The following is a 25,784-nucleotide window of genomic DNA, read 5'->3' on the forward strand; positions in this document are numbered from 1 at the left end:
GGATGTTAAATGGTGACAAAAAAGCCTATGAAAGTATAAAACTTATTGGTAAATGTATATTTATAGACAAATACAGAATGCTGTAATACTGTAATGTATGTAAATCATTTTTAATTCTGGCATAGAAGTTAAAAGACAAAGGTATAAAAAACACTTTGAAAAATGAAAGTGTGTTAACAGATACATAAACATAATATTAAAAGGTGTACCTTGTGACATCAATAACATAAAGTGTGTAAATTGGGAAAGTAATCTTAGAGTATTTATTTTCAATTGCAGTTAAATTGTTATCAACTTAAAATAGATAGTTAAGTATGAGATGTTTTATGTAAGACCTATGATAACCTCAAAGACAATACCTTCAGAAGGTATACAAAAGAAAACAAGAAAGGAATCAAAACGTGCAAAAAATCTACAAAATAGAAAGGAAGACGAGAGGCAGAGACAAAAAAGCTACACAAGAGACAGAAAACAATTCAAGACAGCAATTAAGAAGTCCTTCCCTACCAATAATAATTTTAAAGATAAATGGATTAAACTCCCCAGTCAAAAGACATAGAGTGACTGAATGGATAATAAGTAAGATCCAAATATACGTGGTCTACAGGAGAATTGTTTTAGATTTGCAGACACACATAAGTTAAAAGTAAAGCTTGAGAAAAGATATTCCATGCAAAAGACAACCAAGAGAAAGGAGTGATGGCCATACTTTTATCAATCAAAATAGACTTTAAGTCAAAAACTGTCAAAAGAAACAAAGGAAGATATTATATAATGATAAGTGAGCCAATTCACCAGGAATATATGTATGCACGCGACATAAGAGCACCCAAATATATGAAGCAAATATTGACAGGCCTGAAGAGAGGAATAGATGGCATCACAATAGCAGTAGAGGAATTCAATATTCTACTTTCTCTACTGGCTAGAACAACCAGGCAGAAGACTTGAACAATGGAGGACTTGGAACAAATGGGCCTAATAGATTTATCCAGAACATTTTACCTGACAGTAGCAGAATACACATTCTTCTTGAGTGCTCATAGGACATCATCCAGGATCGATCCCATGTTAGATCATAAAACCAATTTTAGCAAATTTAAGAGGCATGAATTCATATTGGTATCATCTCATTTACAATAGAATCAAGAAGAATAAAATACATAGGAATGAATTTAACCAAGGTGGTGAAGTAATTTAAAGAAGCCACAAATAAATGTAATGACATCTCATGTTTGTAGATTGGAAGAAATAATATTGTTAAACTATGCATATTACCCAAAGTAATAGATTGTATGCAATTCTTATCAAAATCCAAATGGAATTTGTTAAAGAAATAGATGAGACAATCCTAAAATTTATATGGAATCATAAAGGACCCCAGATAACCAAAACAATTTTGAGAAAGATGAATAAACCTGGAAGCTTCACACTTCCTGATTTCAAAACATAGTACAAAGCTGCAGTAATCAAAACAGTGTAGTAGTGACACAGGAGACAAATGAACTAATGGAACAGAATAGAGTACAGAAGGAAAACCGTGTATATATAGGCAAAATTATTTTCAATATGGGTGCCAAAACACAATAGGGAAAGGATAGTCTCCTCAATAAATGGTGCTGGGAAAACTGGATATTCACTTGGACAACAATGAAGTTGGACCTTTATCTTACACTATCCACAAAAATCAATTCAAAGTGGATGAAAGAACTAAATGTAAGATGTAAAATTATAAAAATCCCAGAAGAAAATAGAGGGAAAAACTTCATAATATTGCCATTTGCGATGATTTCTTGGATGTCATTGCACCAAAGCACAAGCACAATAGCAAAAATAGACAAGTAAATTTGAATACATCAAATGTAAAAGCTTCTGTGCCGCAAAGGAAATACTTAACAGGGTGAAAAGGCAACCTACAGAATGGGAGAAAGGATTTGCGAGCCATATATGCAATAAGAGGTTAATATTCAAACTATATAGGAACTCCTACAACTCAATAGCAAATAAATAAATAAATAAATAAATAAATAACTTGAGTTAAAATGGGCAAAGGACTTAAATAGACATTTCTCCAAAGAAGACATACAATTAGCCAACAGGTATATGAAAAGATGCTCAACATCACTCATCATCTAGGAAATGTAAATCAAAAGCCGCAATGAGATATCACCTAATAACAGTCAGGATGACAGTTATATTAAAAACAAACTGAACAAAATATGATCCATCAATCCCACTTCCAGCTATTTATCCAAATGATTTGAAATCAAGATCTCAAAGAAAGATTTGCTTTCCCATGTTAACTGCAGCATTATTCACGATAAATAACATGTGGACATTACCTATATATCCATCTACAGATGAATGGATAAAGAAAAGGAATGGGGGTCATGTCATGTGTTTTTGCCTCCATAAAAACTAATAAAACATGGATAGTCCCCATCACAGCTTAAGATTTCAAAACAGCTTCTCAGGTAGTTTCTGAAATTGCTGATGTGTTTTTTATTTTATTTTTATCTTTTACTGAAGTTGAATAGGATCTACATATATATCTAACTCTGAGCTGGAAAATCCATTCACCTCCTCCTCAATAATATGCTGGTTTTAAGTGCTTAGGAAGAAGCAGCCATTGCCCAACTTTAAGCAATGACATTGAGAGAGATGATAATGCACTAGCAACTTGTCTGCGTTACTGTCAAACTGTATTCTAATAGCCTGGAACATACAAGTGCATTAGACAATATCCACATTAGTTTAAAATAGTCCTTACAGTTACAGAAATACCAAAGAAGTAAAGCAATAGAGTGACTGTGGGAGTTTCTTGGGTGTGCTGCCGCAAACTTGGTGGCTGAAAACAACAGGACCTTTTTGTCTCACAGTTGGGGAGGCCAGAAGTCTAAAGCCAAGGCTTCAGCAGAGCTGCCTTCGCTCCTGAGACCCTAGGGAAGATTCTGTTCTTGCCTCTCCCAGGCTCACTTTGTGCAGGTGTTCCTTGATTTGAGGCCCCATCGCTCAAGTCTCTGCCTTCACTGTACCTTCTTCTTTTCGGAGGGTCTCTCTCAAAAGTCCCTGTGCCCATCTCTCATAAAGATACCTGTGGCTGTCTGTAGGGCGCACCCGAGTATTCCAGGATAACTTTCTCCTCTCAAGATCTTTAACCTATCATCATGTTCACCATAGAAGGTAAAATTCATTCTTTGCCATATAAGGTAATATTTAGAGGTTTCAGGGATTAGGAAGTGAATATATTTGGAAGGAAGCATTTTTTTTAAACCTACCACAGTCACCGCTGTTCTTTTTTGCTCTTGAAACAATTGCTACCTCTAAAAGCTTTTTCTAATTATGAAAATGTTAAAAACATCTAGTGATACATGAACACAGTAAATAAAACTATATAGTTCTTTTTGGAGGCCTTTTAAAACAATTTTGCATAGCACTTTATTCATTTTAGGTTCTTATTTAAATTCCAGTTAGTTAACATGCAGTGTAACGTTAATTTTGGGTGTACATATAGGGATTCAACACTTCTATACTTGGTGCTCATCATGATAAAGGTACTCTTAATCCCCCTCAAAGGTGGTCTTTTTTAAAAAATATCTTATTTATTTATTTATTCATGAGGGACACAGAGAGGCAGAGACATAGGCAGAGGGAGAAGGAGGCTCCCTTGGGGAGCCCGATGCGGGACTCCCTTTTAAGGCAGACACTCAACCACTGAGTCATCCAGGTGCCCCTAAAGGTGGTCTTTTTTTTTTTTTAAGAGTTTTAAATTTATTTATTCATGAAAGACACACACACAGATAGAGAGGCAGAGGCACAGGCAGAGGGAGAAGCAGGCTCCATGCAGGGAACCTGACGTGGGACTCAATCTCAGGTCTCCAGGATCAAGCCCTGGGCCGAAGGTGGTGCTAAACCTCTGAGCCACCTGGGCTGCCCTAAAGGTGGTCTTTTTAATAAATGATGTTAGGACAACTAGAAAGCCTTTACTTTATTCTTTTTTCTCCTTTTTATTGATTTGACTTTTGAACTTTTTAACTTTATAAGTAATATGTGAATACCTGGAGTTTTATCCAAGCAAGTCCCTGACATCATATCATGTCACCCCAAAATACTCCAATATGTGTCTGCAGGAGAGGATTTGTAGAAATTAGTATACAAATAATGCTACGATAACACTGGACAAAATTAACAATACCACTTCACTCTTTGATATTGTAACTAATATGAACCTATAAAATAGAGATGCTCCTAACCTCCCCAGCCCTCAGAGAAGCATCCATGTCTCAGAGTTTTCAAGTGTTATAGACAGCCATTTTGAAAAAGGTGAAATTAGATCTAATTCTTGCACTACCCAAAGAATAAACACCAAATTGATCAGAAGTCTAAGTGTAATAAAATAGAATGATGCACATGCTAGAAGAAAACATGAGTGAATACCTCTATATCCTCTATAGCCTCTATAATGGCTTATAACTATAACTAAAATTTCAGTATAAAAAAAGAAGACAGATAACTTTGAGTTATCTGTTTGCCATAAGTCAAATCAAAAAGCAGATGGCAAACTAGGAGAAAGTATTAACAACATGTGTTATAGGTAAAACCCAAATATCCCTAATATGCAAAAGTCTTTTTAAGATTGAAGTGAAAATAGGACCACAAGTCTTATAGATAAGTGAGCAAAAGACAGGACAGTTCACAAAAAGATAAATGTTGCCCATGATTATATAAAAGGATGTTGCATTTCACTCTAAGATAAATACAGCAAAACTATGATACCAGTTATCACCCATCAGTTAACAATAATTCAAAAGCTTGACGGTATACACTTCTGTTGAGGCTGTAGAGAAATAGTCTCATACATCGCTGTTTGGGATGCAGAAACGGTACAACCCTTATGGAGAGGCATTTGGCAGTTTCTAACAAAGCTACATGCCTTCACTTTCAACTCCATCCTCCTACCCTAAGGATACATTATCAATTATTTTAATACATTCATGCAAGATTATTCATTGGAGGATTATTTGTAATTGCAAAATATTGGTAACCGTCTAAATATGCAAGCATAGAATTTTGGGTAAATAAATAATACATATATATACACTAGGACTACCTTGCAGCTGTTGAAAAGAATGAAGATCTCTGTGAACTGATATGGAGTGATTTTAGAGAATGTTATTGACTGATAAAAGTTAAGTGCAAAAGAGCGTATGTATATACTACCTTCTAAGTAAAAATGAAAGGAAGACAGGAATATGTATACATACATACACACACGCTTGCCTTTATATAAAAACAACACGAGAAGGATAACATGAAAACAAGAAAGATATTGAAAGGGTTAGGGAAGGTCATGACACTTCTCTGGGAGTATCTTTTTATATAGATTTGATTCCTGGAAGCATGTTAATGTTCTCTACGTTTAGAAACGAAGTTAAGTCAATATGGATGGGATGGGGGACCTAAAACTGAAACAAACTGAAACAAATAGACCCCCACTGCATGAATGAATGAGCATGAGCACAATGAAGAGAAGAAGAAAAAATTCACTAATCCAAGTAATTTAGAAACAGAGATTTGACTATACACTCCTAGTCTTAGGTGGAGGGGGAGGGGAGTTGCAAACATCCTGCATTCTTTTTAAGTAGGTTTGATTTTTTTGGAATACTTAAGATGAAATAATTGTGAAATAATTTTTAGATTTATTATGAATCGAATAAAAGAATGTATGTGTTATTCTTGGGAAATAAGATTCTCACTAAGGAGGAAGGTCATACAAATATAGACTGGGGGAAGGCAATAAAAAAATCCTGTGGATTGGACTTGGAAATATCTATGGAATTGATTATATTTGGAAATACTACTGTGAACTTAAGATTTCTAAAATATGTGCATGTTTGATATGCAGACACGTGCGTGTGTACATGTATGTGCATATATATGTAGATACGTGAATGAACATGTTTGTGTACTTGTATATGTGAATGTGTGTGTATAAATGCATGTACTTCCTATCTTGGTACACTGAAAAGACCAAGAGGCAAAGACACCACAGCAGCAATGAGCATCCACATCTTATTCTCCAAGACTACTGCTCATAAGAACCAGGGTTTGGCAAAGAGATGCCTAATTTGAAGGTTGAGGGATGTATATACAAAAGGAGATTTGGTCCTCTTGCCATGTGAGAAAGTAGAGAATACTTTACATAAAATGATGGACATGTGTCACAAGGATACAGGAGCCAGCATTGGGAATGCCCACTGACCACCTGTAGATCAATTTGAGCACCAAAATAATTATAGTAGTGGCTTACAAACTTTCAGAGAAAAAAGCAGACATCATTAGTCCATATCATTAATAGACAAATAAATTAAAAAAATAAATAACAAGGGGGAGAAGAGAGGGTTCTTGCCTACATCAGGATATCTAGTGCCAAAAGGTAAATGTCAATGAATATTACAGTGAGAAAATTAGCATCGTGGGCGCACCTCAGGGGCTCAGTTGGTTAAGTATCTGCCATCAGCCCAGGTCATGATCCCAGGGTCCTGGGATCCAGCCCCACGTTGGGCTCCCTGTTCAGCAGGAAGTCTGCTTCTCCATCTGCCTCTACCTGCCGCCCGTACCCCCCACCCCAGCTTGTGCTCTCCCTCTCTTTGTCAAATAAATAAATAAAATAAAATAAGAAAAAATGAGCATTTGTTAACACAATAGGAAGATTGGATTAGTCAAGATCTATCAACGACTGCTAACACGGACTGGAAGTTGTAATGAAGAACAGGATGTTTGCATGGTCCTTAAGTGTCTCTTCACAAATCACTTATTAGCTACAAGGGGAACAATAGCAATTGCACAGTACAGAAATTCAACATCATCTTGACTAGATGATTCAAATCAGCATCACTACCGAGAGGCAGATGAACCTTTATTGTATTCCAGCCATGAATGAATCATCTGAATCTAATCATGAGGAAAGACCAAACTCAGAATGAAAAGCATTCTATCTAATAAGAAGGAAGTAGGATTTACTCCCCAATGGTGTCAATTTCATAAAGACAAAGAGGCTGTGGAAGTGTTCCTGGTTAAAAGAAAGTAAACAGATGTGGCAGATAAATTCAGGACTTACCTCTAGACTGGATCCCATATAGGGAGGTAAGATGCCATAAAGTGCATCCTTAGGTCAGTCCGATGGGTAAAGCTGGAATACAATAATAGATTGGACGCAAGTATTAGATCAATATTAGATTTCCTGAAGTCAGTAACTATACTGTGGAGGACTTCTCTATGTTCAGATGTAATTATTCCAGAGACAGAGAGAACACAAGAAAACAATAAAGTAAATAGGTAAAATATTATGAAATAGGAAAAAGATGTATAGGTTTTCTTCATACTATTCATTTTCTGCAACTTCTTTCATAAATTTGAAATTATTTCTAAATAAACATAAAATACATCACTTTAATGGAGAAGCCCATTGAACCAAATTCTTCAAAGTCCCATCTAAAAGTTGAAATCCTCAGATTCTTTAATGTGCATGATGAACTTACAAATTTATGTCATCTGCCTCATTGCCTTTGACAAGTAAAACTGTGCAATATTTAGATTTTTCAGACAGTGAAAATCACTCACTAAACAATTGCCCTGGTACAATGAATGTTAACAGACTCTTCTTGCTTTTATTTATATGCAACAAATTCACTTATGACATGACATGTATTCTTTTAAAGATATTCTCATAGCATCAAGAGTGTCTAAATCTCCATCAACATGATCATGCTTTCTCATCTCTCATTTGTCCCCTTGGAAACAGTCAACAGGGTATCTCGATCATTCATACTCTAATGATGAGAGGAAAGAGAAAAAAAATCAAACTTGACAATGTAAAATAAAGAGACATTTTCTTGCAAATGGCTAGCGAGATTATGAAAACGAAACACTGGCTAAGATATACCTCTTCACAAACTGTGGGTACACAAGTAGTTTTGTTTCTAGAAGTAGCAAAATGGTTCAATCATGTTTTTTCATTCCAAAGGGCTTTGGGGTTCCCATTTAATATCCAGAATAACAGAAACATCCATCTGCAATTTATAGACAATATATGTATCTCTCCTCCCGCCAAGCCCCTTAACCTTTAAATACATGAGCACTAAATTGTGAGAAAGGAGAGAATAGCTTCCCATTCCTACATGATATTATACCCAAACCGGGCTCAGGCCTAGCTCCATGTTTGAATTCTGAATCCATTAGTGGTTCTGCTTAAAAGGCTTGATCTTTCAAAACTATAACTTTTCCTTAAAAACATAACTTTTTTCATCATTGACATCATTATTAGCAGAAAATATTAGTGATTGTTTACAGTAAGCGTGGACTAAAACATAATTACAATCGACTATAATAAGAAAAATACGAGGTTGTTTTATTGAAAATGGATTCATCATGAACTCAGAAAGCTTTCTTCTTCTTTTCAAAACCCAGTGGTATATAGATACATCTTTCTATTTGATATTTTGTCATAATTGGAGAAATTATAGGGTGATTACCCTATTTATCAAATGGATTTCAGCAAACACCATTAGCAGCATGACCCAGTGATTACCCAGGACTACCTTGGCATGAACCAGGGAACAGGAGGAAAGAGGAGGAAGAAAGGTGAAGAGCCCCATCAACAAATACCAGAAGAGGGAGTATAAAATATATATGCAAACATTAGGAATAGAAAGCAAAAATGTTTTTAAGTCCAACCTCCATCATGGATGTACATATTCTGTAGCTGTTGTCCCAAAGGAGCCCTGAACACATAAGACTCAATTGCTGCCAATCAGGCATGAAGAGTTATTGCAATAAATTCCTTTGTCTCTTCCCCCCCAGGATTGACATCTTCAAGTATGTGATCTACGGCATCGCAGCTGCATTCTTTGTGTACGGCATTCTGCTGATGGTGGAAGGTTTCTTCACGACCGGTGCCATCAAAGATCTCTATGGGGATTTCAAAATCACCACTTGCGGCAGATGCGTGAGCGCCTGGGTACGTTATTTGTCGATGTTCAGGATTTAATGTGGGTTTATTCCAATAGCACACAGGTGTCTGTAGTCGTCTGCCAAGAATTAAAGTATTTTTTTAAAAACAGTGACATTCCCTCCTGTGATGGCGATCTAAAATCTTAAAAATATTATTTTCTAAGTTAAGATTATTCCGTGTGAAAATTCAGCTGCAAGTTCTCAAATCACATACAGCACAGCTAGTTTTGTTCTAGAGGCAGCAAACCTGGAGATTGATTCAGGATTTTTTTTTTTCCCAAAGGGCTTTGGCATTCCTGCACAATATTTAGAATAACAGAAAGAAATCCATCTGCAATTAGGGACATTATATGTGGCTCTCCTCCTTAAATATATGCCTTTGCATTTTACTGTAAATTAGGGAGAGTGATATAATGTAATTTCTCTTTAATATGACATAGGTAAAAATGATACTATTATATTAAATTACATTTTCAATCCTCACTGATTACGGTCCCATTCTAGAGCTAATGAAATGCAGACAATGCATCTGTTAAAGCACAAGAGCAATTTAAAAATTAAGAGTAATAGAATTGAAAGTACTTTTATGTAGAATAATGTTCCTATAAAGAAATGTTAGAACTCCCATTATTGGCTAACATGCTTTTCTTAGTTTTCCAATGTTATATAGGAACATCTGTGTGATTACAGCGTATCTTTCATTAAGTAAGAGGTCTCTAATGAGGAATGATACAGTTTATTTCAACCTTACAGACAAGTTCGAAAATACCTGTGAACCTCCAAACTTTTGGGGTTGTTTTACCAGCTTGTAGCGAGTTCTGTCATGCTGCCCAGTGTCCGAGTGATAATCTTCTGAAAAACACTTTGCCCATGTGATGGGTCCTTGTAGTGGTCTCTGGAGGCATTTCTGGTAGGACTCCTTTCTTTGCTGGAATGATGCTTATTGTAATAACTAAGTCTTTAGGATCAGTAATATCAAATTACAGATCTCGAAGAAGTCTTTGATCCATTCAAAAAAATAAAATATGACCCTTCCTCGGGCCGATTGTCAGAGATACCTCAGTGATTTCTCTTTTAAGACAGCACGCTGTGATTTGAAATTCATTTACATTCTGCAAAGAGAGTACAGTGGTTTCCATCACTGATGGGCTTTCTCCTGCACTTGGGACAGTACTGTCCTGATACCACTTGGGCGCCTTAGCAGGTCACTAACTTCTCTAGATCACAGGTTGCTCATGTGCAGCATGAAGCCCTTAGTAGATCATCCCTAAAGCTCATTCCAGCTTAGAGAGTCTGTGCTTCTAAAGCACTATCGGAATAATAAAGGGGATCCCTGGGTGGCTGGGTGGTTTAACACCACCTTCAGCCCAGGGCGTGATCCTGGAGTCCCAGGATCGAGTCCCGCATCAGGCTCCCTGCATGGAGCCTGCTTCTCCCTCTGCCTGTGTCTCTGCCTCTCTCTCTGTGTCTCTCATGAATAAATGAATAAAATCTTAAAAAAAATAATAATAGAGAAAAAGAATCTCTCACGAAGTACATTTTCATCATCGGAGAGCCCGCGTTTGCCAGAAGAGTGCTGTTGATGACGCTCTCCCATTGAGAATTGTAAAATCACTGCATAGGATTGGATGCAGAAGCACAAAATCATGGAAGGAAACGCACATCCACATACAGTTAAGAATTGTCTCCTTACCATGCAAACAACCCAAAGATATATCAAATGAGAATGTTTAAAGCAAAAACATGAGCCACCTTGTTTTTTTTTTCTATAAGAGTAACAAGTGTTCGTCCATCCCACCCAGCAGACCAGAAGGGTGGCAGCAGCTGCATGGGCTCCTCCAGAGATGGTGCAGGAGGGAGCCAGCCCCCCGAGACACCCCACCCACTCCTTTAGCACCCCCTTTGCTGCCTGGAGACGAGCAGAGCTCTACAGAAGCAGGGGCTTCGTGCTTGTGCATCTGCAGAGCGCTGCCTTGCCACCACCTGCATCGAGGGGCCCAGCTCCCCCGCCCACAGGTCCTGCAACCCTCTCCCCGCATGACACACCTGACTTTCTTGTCCTGCGGGTTTGTGGTCACAGCGAACGGGTCACCCTCTCCTGCTACTCCTCTTCTCTTGTTCCCTATTCCCACTCTGCTTTTTTCCCCCCATTTATAGGTAGATTACACCTGATGGTCTACTCTGTGTTCAGGTCTTCCTTTGCATTAAAAATGTCCTCTTGATGCTACAGCAATGCATTCCTTGGAATACTGAATAATATTAAAGGGTAGGATAGTTGTGGGTTTTTTTTTGTTTGTTTTTTGGGGGGTTTTTTTGTTGTTGTTGTTTTGTAACAACCATAAGTGAAAAGTTTCCAGAATTAGGAGTAAAAGAAACTTGTTATTCTATCCCTGTTTCTCTATGTTGTATACAAAGTAAAATGGTTACTAATTGAATCTACATCAGCACAAATGCAGTTAATTTTCAAGCTGCATTCTATTATTGAATAGAGGATGCTAATCAATACCCTCTTTTCTTAATGAATGCTCTGGAAAGCATAACTTGATCTGCATTGTGAGTCTCCTCTCTTGTATCAAGACCAATTCAAGTTCATTTCAAAATGTTAAATGCTATCATTCAAGACCCTGAATGTGAGACACATAAATAACATAAAAGCACAGTATTAACCTTTGTATTATGGTGCCATGTGAAAAGTCATTAAAATACTCTAAGTAACAAAATCTATTTAAGTTAAATATTAAATGGCACCAAGTTCAAGCCAACACATGTTATTTGATACATTAAACATGCACTTAATAAGTTTAATGAATATAGAAATACTTATTTTCTTTGAATTTATTCTCCATTAAATATTAAATTATATATATATATATATATATATATATATATATATGTATATATATTTATTCAGTTGCTACTGGAGAGGCATTCCATGTCTCACATTTTGAAATCTAAAAGTATGTGTTGTGCCATCACTAACCCTTGTCATTTCTAAAAATTTCCTAATTACCATTATGACACCAAAGTGGAGCTCAGAGTCTGTCTATGCTTGTCCTGACACTTCAGATTTTTAAGCCCAATTTTGAAGTAATAGAATTCTTAAATGTATTACTCACTATGGAAATTAATACGTTTATTTTTCTTAAATCTGTCTGCTCTAAGAGTCAAATAAAACAAGACAGTCTCTAGAAAGTGTGTGTATTCCTTTGTGAGGACTGCTGTATCAAAGTGACCACGATGAACGGCTTAAACAGTGGAAATTTATTGTCTCATGTTTCTGGAGGCCAGAAGTCCCAGGTCAGGGTGTTGGGAGGGTTGGTTCCTCCTAAGGCCACACGGGACAGTCTGTTTCTCTAGCCTTGGTGTGTTGCTGGTCATCTTTGGCGTCCCACACTGATTAATCATTGCCCTCATCTTCGCAGGGCGCCCTCCCTGCATGCATGTCTACACTCAGCTTTCCCTGCCTATGGGACGGACACCTGTTAGATTGGATCAGGGCCCACCCTAATAACCTCATTTTTAACTTTCTTACCTCCTGTAAAAACACTGTGTCCAAATAAGCTTACATCATGAGATATTGGGGGTCAAGACTTCATCGTACGAATTTTGTAGAAAAATGACATTCAATTCACAGCAGTGTGCCGCATATAATGCTTAAAGCAACAAAATTTGGGAGTTGCTATTGTTAATCTCATTTTACCGATGAAGAAATGTATTCTGTTTATTTACTTTCAAATACTTGTCCTGTTAGCCTCGGATGCTTATAGACTTTGACCACAGCACTTTAGACTCGTGTCTATAAGACATACTCTATATAATTCCCTTTAAATCTATTCAGTGTCATAACTCATAGTTCATTTTCATAGCTTGAGGTCAAGCTTTAATAATAAGTGCAGTAATAATAATAGGAAATGTTTGTTAGGTGCTTATAAATGCCAGTTGCTGCACGAGGCACTTTACAGAACACTGAGGCATTTAATGCTCCAGACAACTGTGTGAAGTAGTGACGTGCATCACTCTCATTTCACAGCTGAGGAAGCCACCACCTGAGGATAAGTGACTCGTCCAGCACAGAGCCCTGATCAGGGCTGATCAGGATTTGCCTTGTCATTCTTTGGTGCATTTGGGCTAATTTAATGGGATAATGATCTGGTTGGGAGGGACTTTTGTAACTCATGAGTGAAACTCTGTTTTAGAGAGATCATTCATTGATCATTGAAAGTCCTTCATTGCAGAGATGTCCTCATTTTAACCTTTGTTTTTATCCGTGATCATGGATTATCTCTTTTTTACAATACAAGGATGCCCTGTGAAACCCAGAAGAATCTCATACTGTGAGATACTTTTCTGTTTTGATACCTGCCTATCAGGAGTCTTAGGGTAACTTTCTAAGTAAAGTTGTCATCAAGGAACTCTTCATTCTGGTCTCTCTCTAAAACAGAGTGTCTTCTGAAATTAAATTTTAAAAAGACAATGTTTTTGATCCAAGACTGCCAAGCCAAAGTTCCTACAATGAGGCCTATGCTCTTTAGGATACATCTAACATGGAAAAGGCGATGTCATTTTTTTAGATTATAACACTACACTGTGACACTGGTTTCTCAGTACGCAGTGAGGGGCGGGGGAGGGAGGGGATACATACGTTGCTTTCAGACATAGTAATATCTGGAAATAATGTGTTAAAAAGCATTGCATTGTGGAGGAAGGAACCAGGATTTTATCTGCCATATGTATCCAAAGCCAGTCCCACACATGGTTTCAGACCCAAACTGTAAACACTGGGACAATAAACCAGTCTCAACCTGACTCTTTTGGATATTACTGATGCTAGCACAACAATTACAGGAAAAAAAAAAAAGTCTCATTCTTTCCAGGTTTTGAACATAAAAGTTGACAGAAACTTCCAGTTAGCCTCAAAAAATGACCGACAAAACAAGAATGCCTGTTGTAAAATGTAAGGCTTCTCAAGTTAGATTTTCAAATCCAAGAGACTTCTCACCCCTGGAAATGAAATAATTTTTTTAAATTGGTTCAACTGATGTTATTGTACCAAATATTTCCATACACGTAGTACTTATCATTTAAATAGACCACTAGGCTAGAGATGAAATAATAATCATGGGTTACAAGTGGACGTTTAAAATATTGTTTGGTTAATGGACACATCTCTTTTCTGACCAAGAGCTTTGTGCCCGCTATGCTGAGAATAATAAGCTTGATGCAGAAGATATTTGTTTTATATTTGCTTTTTCTTAAAGGTGTTATTTATTTATTTGAGAAAAAGCAGAGGGAGAAAAAAAATAAAATAAAATAAAAAGCAGAGGGAGAGGGAGAAGCAAGCTCCCTTCTGAGCAGGGAGCCCAATGTGGAGCTTGATCCCAGAACCCTGAGGTCATGACCTGAGCCGAAGGCAGACGCTTCACCGACTGAGCCCCCCAGGTGCCCCGTTTTTTATATTTGCTTTTAGAATAAAAGCAAGAGTGTCCATTTTATGACTTTGCCCTTAAATCAGTAATATTATACGGACAGATCATGCTTCACCATATTTTTTTGAGACTCAGTTTCTTTGCCTCTTTTTCTCATTTCGAGATTAACTTCTATAGTTTATGGTGGTTTGTGGGGAAACTAAGTACATTAAGGATATAAAAATTTAAGTGTTCACTGAGGAATTACTGAGCTTAGCATTATTATATTGAGATCCTTGGTCAAAAAACATTTCTCGCACATTTGCTGTATAATTGATACTAAAATAGCATTCACTAAAGGGAAATGTCCTCTCTAGTAATATTGGTGGAAAGAAATGTATTCTACTAGGCCAGTGATGTTTTTATTTTTAAAGGAGTTTGATTTTTTTTTTTAATTTTTTTTAAGGAGTTTGATTTTATTTGAATTCTGTTCTGGCTTGAAAAAGTAAAATCTTGGGGTTCCTGGGTGGCTCAGTCAGTTAAGCGTCCGGCTCTTGATTTCAGTTCAGGTCACAATTTCAGGGTCATGAGATCGAGCCCCACACTGGGCTCTGCACTCACTGGGGGGTCTGCTTAAGATTCTCTCCCTCCCTCTCCCTCTGCCCCTCCCTGCCCCCTGCTGTCATGAGCTCGCTCTCTCTCTCTCTCAAAAAAAAAAAAAAAAAAAAAAAAAAAAAAGATGAAGAAGTATAATCTCTTTTGCTAAATACTTTGAGGATTTCTTACACAGATTGAAGTGCTGTGCTGGCCATGGGTGATGTGAAAAAGGTACAAGGCAGTTTCCCAGCTCCTGGGGAGCTTCCAGTCTAGTTAGAATAGTCAGGTGACTTGGACATGGACACATATGCTGAGCATATTGATGAGCAGGGGACACTTATGGTGTTTGCACAGAGAAAGGTGATTAGTCTGTTGTTGACCAGTATATACCCTTGTACGGTGCACATTGTTGACACACAGGAAATTTTAATTCCTAGTGAATTGATGAGTAAGAGGGGCTCTTAATCTGGGGAATGGAGAATAGAAACACATCCTTTGAGTAACCTGGAAGCTGAGAATCAGAATGAAATGTTTAGGATACTGCAGTTATCAAGGTGTTACATCAGGCAGGTGCAAAATCCTAGTAGATTGCGTATTATGTTCTGAAGTGTTTGCATTTGGTTTGTTCAATAAATGAGACCAATGCAAGGTAACAAAGAAGGAAACATCACAATTAGTATATTTTAAAAGAGAGTTTAGTTTTTAGAGCAGTTTTAGGTTCACATCAAAATTGGTTGGAAAGTACAGAGATTTCCTATATCCCCTTGGCCCCCGCATATGTATAGCCTCCATCCTGTGAAAACCCCACACCGGAGTAGTACATTTGCCGAAACCAGTGAACCTAAGGATCATAGTTTACATTAGTTCACTCTTGGTGTTGCACATTCTGTGAGTGTGGATAAATGTGTGATGGCGTATATCCACCATTATAGCATGAGACAGAGCAATCTCACTGCCCTAAAAGCCCTCTGTGCTTCCCCTGTTCATCCTTCCTCCCCCCGACCCCTGCCAATGACTGATCCTTTTATTGTCTCAATAGATTAACCTTTTCCAAACTGTCATACAGTAGGTAACCTTTTCATGGCTTCTTTCACTTAGTAATACACATTTTTTAAAAGAATTTTATTTATTGATCCGTGAGAGACACACCTGCACACACAGAGGCAGAAACATAGGCAGAGGGAGAAGCAGGCTCCCTGCGGGGAGCCTGATGCGGGACTAGATCCTGGACCCCGGGATCACTCCCTGAGCTGAAGGCAGACACTCAACAGCTGAGCCACCCAGGTGTCCCCTGTAATATGCATTTTTAAGGTTCCCTGCATGCCTTTGCATGAGCTGATAGCTCATTTCCTTTTAGTACCGAGTGATATTCCGTAGTCTGGATGGACCACAGTCAGCTTATCCACTCACTGACTCAAGGACATCTTTGTGTCTTCCAAGTTTGAGCAATTATGAATGCAGCTGCTATAAACGTAGCAAATAGTTTCTGAAAAACAATTTTCTGATCACTACTTGTGCTTAGGTAGTTTGGGGCCATAATGACGACAACGAAGATGATGATTGCACATCTTTAAGTTAATTTACATAATAAGTGACATAATTTTTTTCTGCAGTAAAGTTTCCACAGTGTACTTTCCAGAGCCTTCTGAGTTCAATGTTGTTAATGATGCTCCATTTTGCATCTGTAGTGACAGCGTTCTCAGGTATTGGTTTGCTTTTCTTTGAGTTGGTATTGCTTTGTGTTAGAATTGTGGTTCTCAACCAGGGACTATTTGCCCCCTCAGGACACTGAGAGACGGTGGCTACACAACTGACAACTGGTGGGTTGAGGCCAGGGATGCTGTTGCACCTGCTGCAGTGCACAGGACAGTCCCATAATAGAGAAGTTGCTGGCCTCCAATTTCCAAACTGGTGAATTTGAGGAACTCTGATTTAGAAATATATTTCATGTCCAGTGCCTCGCTCATCCATGCATTTGGCTGACCAGGCATAAGTGTCCGGCAAGTCATGCCAACTTTACCTTTTCTTTACTTCAAATGTAGCATTCTGAAGAGCCTGCAGACGAATCCCAAAGAAACCCTCATGTCATATGTACTCATGAGAGCTTTATTGATTCCAATAGAGCAGTAGCTCTTAACACCGGTTGTCCAGTAGAATCACCTGCAGAGATTTTTTGAAATCTAGATATAGTCTGGGGTGCCTGGTGGCTCAGCTGGTTAAGCATCCAGCTCCTGGCTCAGCTCAAGTCATGATCTCATGGGTCATGGGATCGAGCCTCAGGTCAGCCTCCATGCTCAGAAGGGAGTCTGCTTGAAGATTCTCTCGCTTTGCCTCCCTCCCACCTTGCTTTCTCTCTTTCTCAAATAAATATTTAAAAATACATTGATATACATATAGTCTGCATGGGCAAAGCCCGAGCAGCGCTTTCTCTCTCCCAGTTGCCAGATGATTCCCGTGTGGCCGTGGTTGAAAACTCCTATCAGAGGCTGTGTTCCCAACTGTCTACCTAGCGAGACGTCTTCATCACAGTGGGCTCTGAGCTGTTTCTGCCTGCGTGGTGACTAGAGTCAGTGATATGGCATTGCGTATTTTAAAATTGTCAGGAGAGCAGGTCTTGAAAGTTCTCATCACAAGAAAAGAAAATGTTGTGACGTGTATAGTGACAGATGTTAACTGGACTGGATCGTGGTGACCATTTCACGGGATATGTAAATATGGAATCATTACATCAGACACCTGAAACTAATACAACGCTATCTGTCCATCATTCCTTATTTTAAAAAGAAGAGTAGCTTATTTAGTATTACTTATTTATTGTATATTATTATATATTAACTAATCATTGTTAATGCTCAAATGGCAGAACAGGTATCTGTCACATTACTGGCAATGTGACTAGAAATCACATGATAATTATGAGGTATTTTATTACAAACCATTTATTTTTTTTTTTTTACCTAGGGTTGCACTAGGGTTGCACTTGATCATTTTGAATAATTCTCCACTTTGGGCAATTATCAGATTCTAAAGCACTAAAATAGGGAGGTTGAATCATATTTTTAGTTTAATTTGGGGATGTTTGTGACCCATGAGCTGCGCATCCCTGAAATGCAGGAGGTTTGCACTCCAAATTCAAGAGTTAAGGTCTTTTGTGCCCTCCTTAGAACAAAGTGTGTGAATTAGTAATCATGAAAATACTTTCTCACAGCAAAGATTCCCTGTGGGCACTGAGCTCTGTTCACTGGCCTGGGACGTCGCAGCCTGGCCGGGGAGCCAGTGTGCGTCCCTGCCGCAGTTTCCAAAGTCATGCCTTCCATCGGCCCGTAAAGAGGCAGCAGTGACACAGTTCAAAGTGTCCCAGTCCACTTGGAATCCAACCCTATTGAATTATAAGTCCCATTCTGCAGTGAACAGCACCTTCAAAGGAAGCTTTGGAGAAATCCCCTGGGACCAAAAGAAACCCGAGACGCTGGAGAGGACGCAGCCAAAGGCACACCGATTACTGTCCCGGGGCTTCCAGTGGCTTCGAGCCGCTGCATCGTGGCCCTTGTTCTGCAGACTATAAATTAGCCTTGGGATAGACAATTGCAAATAATGAAAATGGTAATAAAGAGGCCCTTTCATTTTTTTCCCTCCGAGGAGTTCCATTAACAAGATTTCCTCAGTTTTGGGGTGGTTTCCAAACTTTCTAGAGCCTTTCTCTTCAAGTGGGAGCCCGCTCTGAATAACTTTCCCAGACTCGAGAACTTCTTTTTTACTTTCTCCACACGTGGAACGAAATATAATTCCCTTATTCTGTACAGTCCTATCAGTCAGGCAAAACGTATATTTGCATAGGAGTGGCAATAATCGCAATAATGCTGTCTTGCATAAAAATAGCTAATATTTCATCTGTGCTTCTTAGGAGCCAGATTCTAGGCTAAGTGGTTTTTATGAGCTACCTCGCTCCGGCCTCCCTAAATCACGTAAGATCAATTTAGCAGGTAGTCTCCTTTCACAAAGGCAGTCACAGCAGCAGAACAAGCAACCAGACTCCATCCAGCTCAGAAGTCTGTGCTTTTAATCAGTGTGCTATAAATCTCCCCTTAATTGCTAAATAAATGTGACATTCAGGTTAGAGACACAGGCAGTGAGCGGCATGTTGGTGCTGGATAAGTCAGTCTCTACTCTCTTACAGAATAGAATCAAATGGCAAAGAATGGAAAATGACTTTTCTCAGATCGTGCAGATTAGCAATGTTAGGAGTGAATGGGTCCTGGGACGTGAAGCACGCTTATCCGTACTTTGAGGCCTAGCCGACCTTTCTCACCTACACTGGGCTCATAAGGCCGTGAGAATGGAGGGATTCCGAGCCAGCAGCCACCCTGCCCACTGAGCTTCATCTGTGGATTTGCTTCATTCCAATTCCAGAAAAGAGAAAGAATAAAGAGCACCCGAAAATATTTCCCTTTCTCTCTGGTAGATGCAAACAGAATGTTTACCACAGACTACCAAAACCTACTGCATAGATGTCCACACAGAATATTTGTATTCTTCAGATGCGGAAAAATAAGGGTGAAGTGTTTGTTGCTTTCTCTGACTGAAATCCCCAGATACACTTTTACACTCATTAGGCCCTCGTAAGTATTTGTTGAGAGTAATTCTAAAAGTGATTTACTCTAAAAAAAAAAAAAAGGGATTTACTCTAAAAGAGTAAATGGCCATTAAAGTATATTTGCTCCAGTTCCTTCAGTGATTTAAATAAGTTGATATTCAACAGGTTTTATTTTCTAATGTTTTAAGACCAGGCTTTGTTTCATCTTGGACGTAAGACTATAAATATGTTTGCCAAATCGTAGTTCAAGGTCACTGCTAGGACAGGTGCTGGCTCTTCAAACTGCCAACCATTGCTACTGCAGAATAGAGACTAGCAGGAAGTCAGATTCAGGAGGAGATTAAGCAGTGTTATTAGAAAGTATGTGTTTAATCATGTTCCGAGTTTCCGAAATCCTATGACCTTTTTCAATTTATAGGAGAAGGTTTGATCTCAGGTATCATTGGCTTTATCTTGGCTCTTATCTGTTGTATGAATCCCCTACTACCCATAATCTCAGGAATCTCTATATTAATCACAACACAACTTTAATGTAGATGCATAAGCTCTAACATGACAGTGACACCAAGTTTTCCATTTTTTGAAAGTGTTGCTTTAGTATATCTTCTGAGAATTAATTGAGTTTCACTTGTTTGAGACTTCACTGAAGTCATAAAGTCACTCTTTAACTCATCGCCAAAGGGATTAATAGAGTTGACTAAGAGATATAGTTTCATTCAGTGTATTTATTTTATTCTGTATAGTCATTTTGAAAGCATGACTTGAGGCATTCAAGTTAACCCAGAATACACTACTGTTTCTCTCCAAAAGTCTTCTAGAAGCTGCCTCTGAATCTCAGAAGGGAACCACGTGTCTATAGAAATGTAACTTTTTGTGTGCATATTTCAGACACTTTCAAATAGAATCCTATTGCCATATTAGCTAATAGAGTATGTTTAAAGGACTAAAAATATAATTTCAGGGGCACCTGGGTGGCTCAGTCAGGTAAGCATCCAACTCTTGGTTTCAGCTCAGGTCATGATCTTGCAGTCGTGGAGTCAAGCCCCCTGTCAGGCTCCATGCTGAGTGTGGAGCCTGCTCCAGATTCTCTCTCCCTCCTCTTCTGCCCCTCTCCCCGACCCACATACCATGCTCTCGTTCTTTCAAATAAATAAATTTAAAAATCTTTTAAAAGATACAATTTCACCCTTATTCACATGTGCTGGGCATCCCATGTTCTGAGCCTGATTATATAAATACAACACGGTCTTCAGGTAATCTTTCAGAAAATGCCACTTTTAAAAGAAGTCATACTGTAAGGTGCCCGAACTTCTCACAATACACAATCTACACAGATAAAAAAGGAAGGAAGGGCAATAAAATTTGGAGTGGATCTCTGTCAGGATGCAAATTCTGATCATCGTCTGGTACACGCGGAAATGCATATGCAAACAGAACACATCTCTCTGCAACTTCCAGTGTTGATTTGCAGATATTGTTAAGGGTAGTTGGATTGGGAGAAAGAAAGGGAAGTAAAATTACATCCCTTTGGGGGACAGGGACAAAATATAGTCACAGACAGCAAAACTGAAGATTGAGAGAGGAGACTGCAATGTGAGTTACTTGGGAGGGTGTCTCACCTCGTATGAGTATGAAGTCCACCAAGCTGGATGTTCCTGCAGTCAGAAAACTGCATTCCCCACCTTGTGCATCACCAGGGCATAGAGCACGAGCTAATGCACACGGTTGCTAACATAGTATTTGTGGACTGGAGGAGTGCATAAAGGTATGAAGTAGACATTGAAGAGTGGACAAGGATGTGGTTCTGAAAACTCTCTCCTTTCATGTTCTTTGTGTTTTGCTGGAAGATGACTTGCTAATCCTAAGTAAGGTCAGGGACATGAGTGATGGCAGCGAAGGCTATAGTCTTATTCACAGATATGGGATTCAAATGAGAAGAGCCAGATATTGCAGCAGAACAATCCCTACAATAGTGATTTTCTTCTTCAGCTACTTTTCGAGGATAATCTTGATTTCAGTCTCTGATATCTGAGTGTGATTCGTTAATGCCATGTGACATAGGGGAAAGGAAGGACACATAAGATGAAATCAGAGAGGAAGACAAACCATAAGAGACCTTTAACTATAGGAAACAAACTGAGGGTTGCAGGAGGGGAGGGGGTTGTGGACAGGTAACCGGGTGATGGGCATTAAGGCAGGCATGTGATGTGATGAGCACTGGGTGTTGTATGCAACTGATGCATCACTAAACTCTACCTCTATAACTAATAATACACTATATGTTAGTTAAATTGAACTTAAATAAAATAATTACATTTAAAAATACCACGTGGCAATTCCCGTGAGGCTATCTGCCTACCAGTCTCTATTTTAGTTGGTGTTTGTCTATGTGGGCACTTCATATAATGAATTATTCCTATGATCATGGGAAATATGCTAATGAATCCAGTGACACATAACTTGCTTTGAGAAATATAATCAATTTGTATCAATGTGTGCATTCAAGCCTGCATTTAAGCCTCAGGGTATTGTGACTTAAAATTGTTCTTCTGCAGTTACTTCCGAAATACAGTTGTTAATGAAAGTGTTAGCTTAGGAATTCAAGGTGTATATTTATGGAGACAACTTTACATGTAGATAATATGGGTTAAATAGTTGATAAGTAAGGTGAAGCCAGGTTACTACATCTATCTTTTACCAGCTCTTCATCCATCTACCAATGTGTGCAGCTGACTTTTTATCCAGCATGTAAGTCATGCTTAACTAAAAATCCATTTAACCTATGCTGAAAGTAAGTCCCTATATCTGAGCACATGAAAAGCCCTTTTCTTCATTTTATAAATACTAAAAATATTTCTAAAATAAGCAGAAAAAAACCCTTTATTGTCAAACTTAAAATCACATTTTACCATGAAAATGTAAAATGCAAAAATAAAATTAATAAAATTAATATTCAAGAAAGAAGACTTCAGATTTAACATTTACGGAAATCACTGAAAAGGAGGAGTATGCACTTATATCATCAATACTAAAATGACTTGAGAATTACTACATGTTTAATATTAAATGGAAACCTGATTAAGTGCTTACATTCTCATGGTGTGAATGGTGCTTGTGTAGTTGTAACATAAATTTACTGACAATGTTTTAACTTTGCAAAATCCCCCATAAATATACCAGCTACCGTTTTCTAAAGTTTTTTTCTTAAAAAATATGAGGTGAGATTTTTGAGACCAATACATGAATGAAACAGACATTATGATGCAGATGGATTGTTTCTTCCCTTGTCGCTGGGCACCTGTGCCATGAGGAGATCTTCCAGCAGGTTCTTCACAGAACCCACGTTATTCAGCATCTCTCAGCTTCCTGTGGTGCTGTGACAAGGACACTTAACACTTCAGATTGGATTTTGTAAATTAGTCACAAAAATCTTCTTTTCCAGTAGATTACATGTTTTCTCTCTCGACTTTTTCTCTGTTGCAGTTTATCATGCTGACATACCTTTTCATGTTGGCCTGGCTGGGGGTCACGGCTTTCACCTCCCTGCCAGTCTACATGTACTTCAACCTGTGGACCATTTGCCGAAACACCACCTTAGTGGAGGGAGCCAATCTCTGCTTGGACCTTCGTCAGTTTGGTAAGTGGATCTCGAACTAAAATGAGGCCTCCTGTTGTTTTACTTAAATGACTGCCTCTGAAATAGTGCCAATCACCCTGGAACCATCACAGATCGATGAGAAATGTATACTTGAGACATGTCACCGTGTATTCACCTTTCAGACATTTTTTTTTTTAATTTCAATGTGTAGGAGTTGAGGAATGATTGGAAGTTGGTCTCATAACATGAATATACAAACATGTATGTTTGAACAGACTATCTGGGTGTATTTTCTGGTACAGGCAAGATACAATTGTGATGTCCTTGTCCCAATTCCTTTGTGCCTTTCCAGACTGGATGTGTTTCTCGGATCTACTCTTATGTTCCCATGACAAACTATACAATTTGTGAAGTCTAGTGTGAAGATCATCTAAGAAATAGGTGCTTCTCTGGTTTTCAAAATAAGGCAAAAAAAGCTAAGCATTTTATAATAACAAAATCAAAGAATGTTAAACCAACCAACAGTTGGTTATTTTTGTTCAGGGCTAAAACTTCCATGTGATAAAAATGGTTTCTTATGTCTGTGCAGGCTTGTGATACACAGACCTTATTGTCCATGTTAACGTGTTTGATCCTTCCAACACTTCTGTATGCTGTACAATATTATTATCCTCTTTATAAATGATATAGAGAGGTTAAATAAGTTGCCCAGGGTATAGACCTAGGATGTGACAGAGCCAGGACTCAAACCCCAACAGTCTTTTTTCAGGATCTGGGGTCATTACAAATCAGCCTGCAAATCTCTCTGCTTGAAACAAGTACTGCTGATAGATGAATGTGGAGAAATGGACCTAATCTCACCTAATTTATTTGGAATTCTGTTCCATCATTTGTAAAAATTATGGGAGCTACAAAAGTTAACAAAAGATATGGAAATCCACATGTTTGGGTGGATTTTGTCCCCATACGCTGGCTGTTAAAATCTACCCCATGAACATCTGGGAGTGCTCCCTATGATTTTCTCTAAAAGGTTTCCTGATAGGTCAGGAAAGTGGAGAACATTTCACTAGGCTTGGGGCTCAGTGGAGTGCTATAGGTAGATCATAAACTACAGTAAGCCAACTGTATGCTCCAAGGCTGTAGCCTCCTCTCCATCCCATAAACTGGAGTCCTAAGCCTCCTTTGCCTGGTCCTAATGATAAGCAGGGTCTGCTCTGTGGATGCAGTTCTTGGCAAGAAGACCACAGAGGGAATAAGGACAGCTCTTCCACCGGAGAGGTTTCAGTCTTGGAATCCTGTCACACATAAACACAGGAAGGGAAAGCATCCCCAACAGCTGCTGGAGGTCATGGGAGAACAGCTGCTTGGAAACATGGCTCTGGCTTCAGTCCCTCCCCGTCAATGTTTTCCTCCTGTTCTGTTGATCTGAACATGGGAAATTGGAAGAGAGGTGGCCCGTCTCTCCAACAGGGTTGCCAGCCAACAGGAGCCACCTAGTGAAGTTTCAGTTTCAGATAAACAAGAAATTTTTTTAGTACAGCATGTCCAAATATTATATGGGACACACGTATAGTAGGTGTAAACCATGACTAGGATTAAAGCTGCCCTTTGAACCATAGCACTGTTTACAACATATTCATCAAGATTCATTCCAGTTTAACTTTTCGCCATGATGTGGAAGAGAGGCCACTTTTCAGATGTCATGCAACCTTTTACATCATCTATTAAGTCATTCTGTTTGCCCTTAATACAGACTCTACTTCCTGGATGGCACTTAATCTGCCTTCCAGATTATATGCCCTCAATAAGAATCCTGAGTGTACATGCACAATCAAGTGAGCAAGGGGCGTCAGTGCAGAAAAGGACACTCCCCCAAGTCTGGGTCATGATCAGTACAGACTAATGTCATAAAAAAAGGTGGTTGAGTAGATAAGGACATGCTATGTATGAAGCGATTTCCCTTATTTTGCAAAGTTGTCTCATTAAATCTAGACGGTATCTTTGCTTTTAGGGGATCAAGGCCTTTGAAATGCATCATGGGGACTCTGATCATGGTAATAGCTCGGATGCCTGCTTAGTCTTTACTTACATTTCCCCATCCATTCCCCTGTATGTGATACATGTATACGTGTCTTACAGACCTAATGGCAAGCAGAGGCATCATAGAGTTCATAGGGTCGGGGAACTTACAGATGAGTTACAGATGGTTTGTCCTATTAGCATTTGCCATATTTCAAAATGAGTCATAAAATAACTTGCTCATTTTCATAGCTTCGTATTACACAAACATGGATTTACAAACTATAATTAACTTGCAATATGTATATTTGTGGTATATGGTATTATATCATAATAACTAGATTGTGTGTGTATGTGTGTATGTGTGTGTGTGTGTGTGTGTGTGTGTAACATCAGGAGCACTGGAGACTGAGTGGAAGGCTTGGGTTACAGTATTTCAAAGGGGATGGGGGAAGGCTTCACCAAATAGCTGTTATCAGAAAGACATGAGGGTCGTGGGAATATTCATAGCAGAGGGAAGATCCAGGCCAAGTTACCAAAGCAGCTCCATGCCTGGCAT

General features: G+C 38.6%; 1 protein-coding gene across 2 annotated transcripts in view; it reads left to right on the forward strand.

The window, feature by feature from the left end:
- The window catches only part of GPM6A (glycoprotein M6A), a 331,272-nt gene that overhangs the window by 296,379 nt on the left and 9,109 nt on the right, over window positions 1-25,784 (forward strand). For both annotated transcript variants that reach the window (XM_038560510.1, XM_038560509.1), the window contains exons 3-4: window positions 8,863-9,019; window positions 23,092-23,245. In XM_038560510.1, coding sequence (XP_038416438.1) covers window positions 8,863-9,019; window positions 23,092-23,245 — 311 coding nt within the window. The remainder of the gene's footprint in view (window positions 1-8,862; window positions 9,020-23,091; window positions 23,246-25,784) is intronic.

The sequence above is a fragment of the Canis lupus genome, chromosome 16 (assembly GCF_011100685.1).
Source record: "Canis lupus familiaris isolate Mischka breed German Shepherd chromosome 16, alternate assembly UU_Cfam_GSD_1.0, whole genome shotgun sequence".
Taxonomy (NCBI): Eukaryota; Metazoa; Chordata; class Mammalia; order Carnivora; family Canidae; genus Canis; species Canis lupus.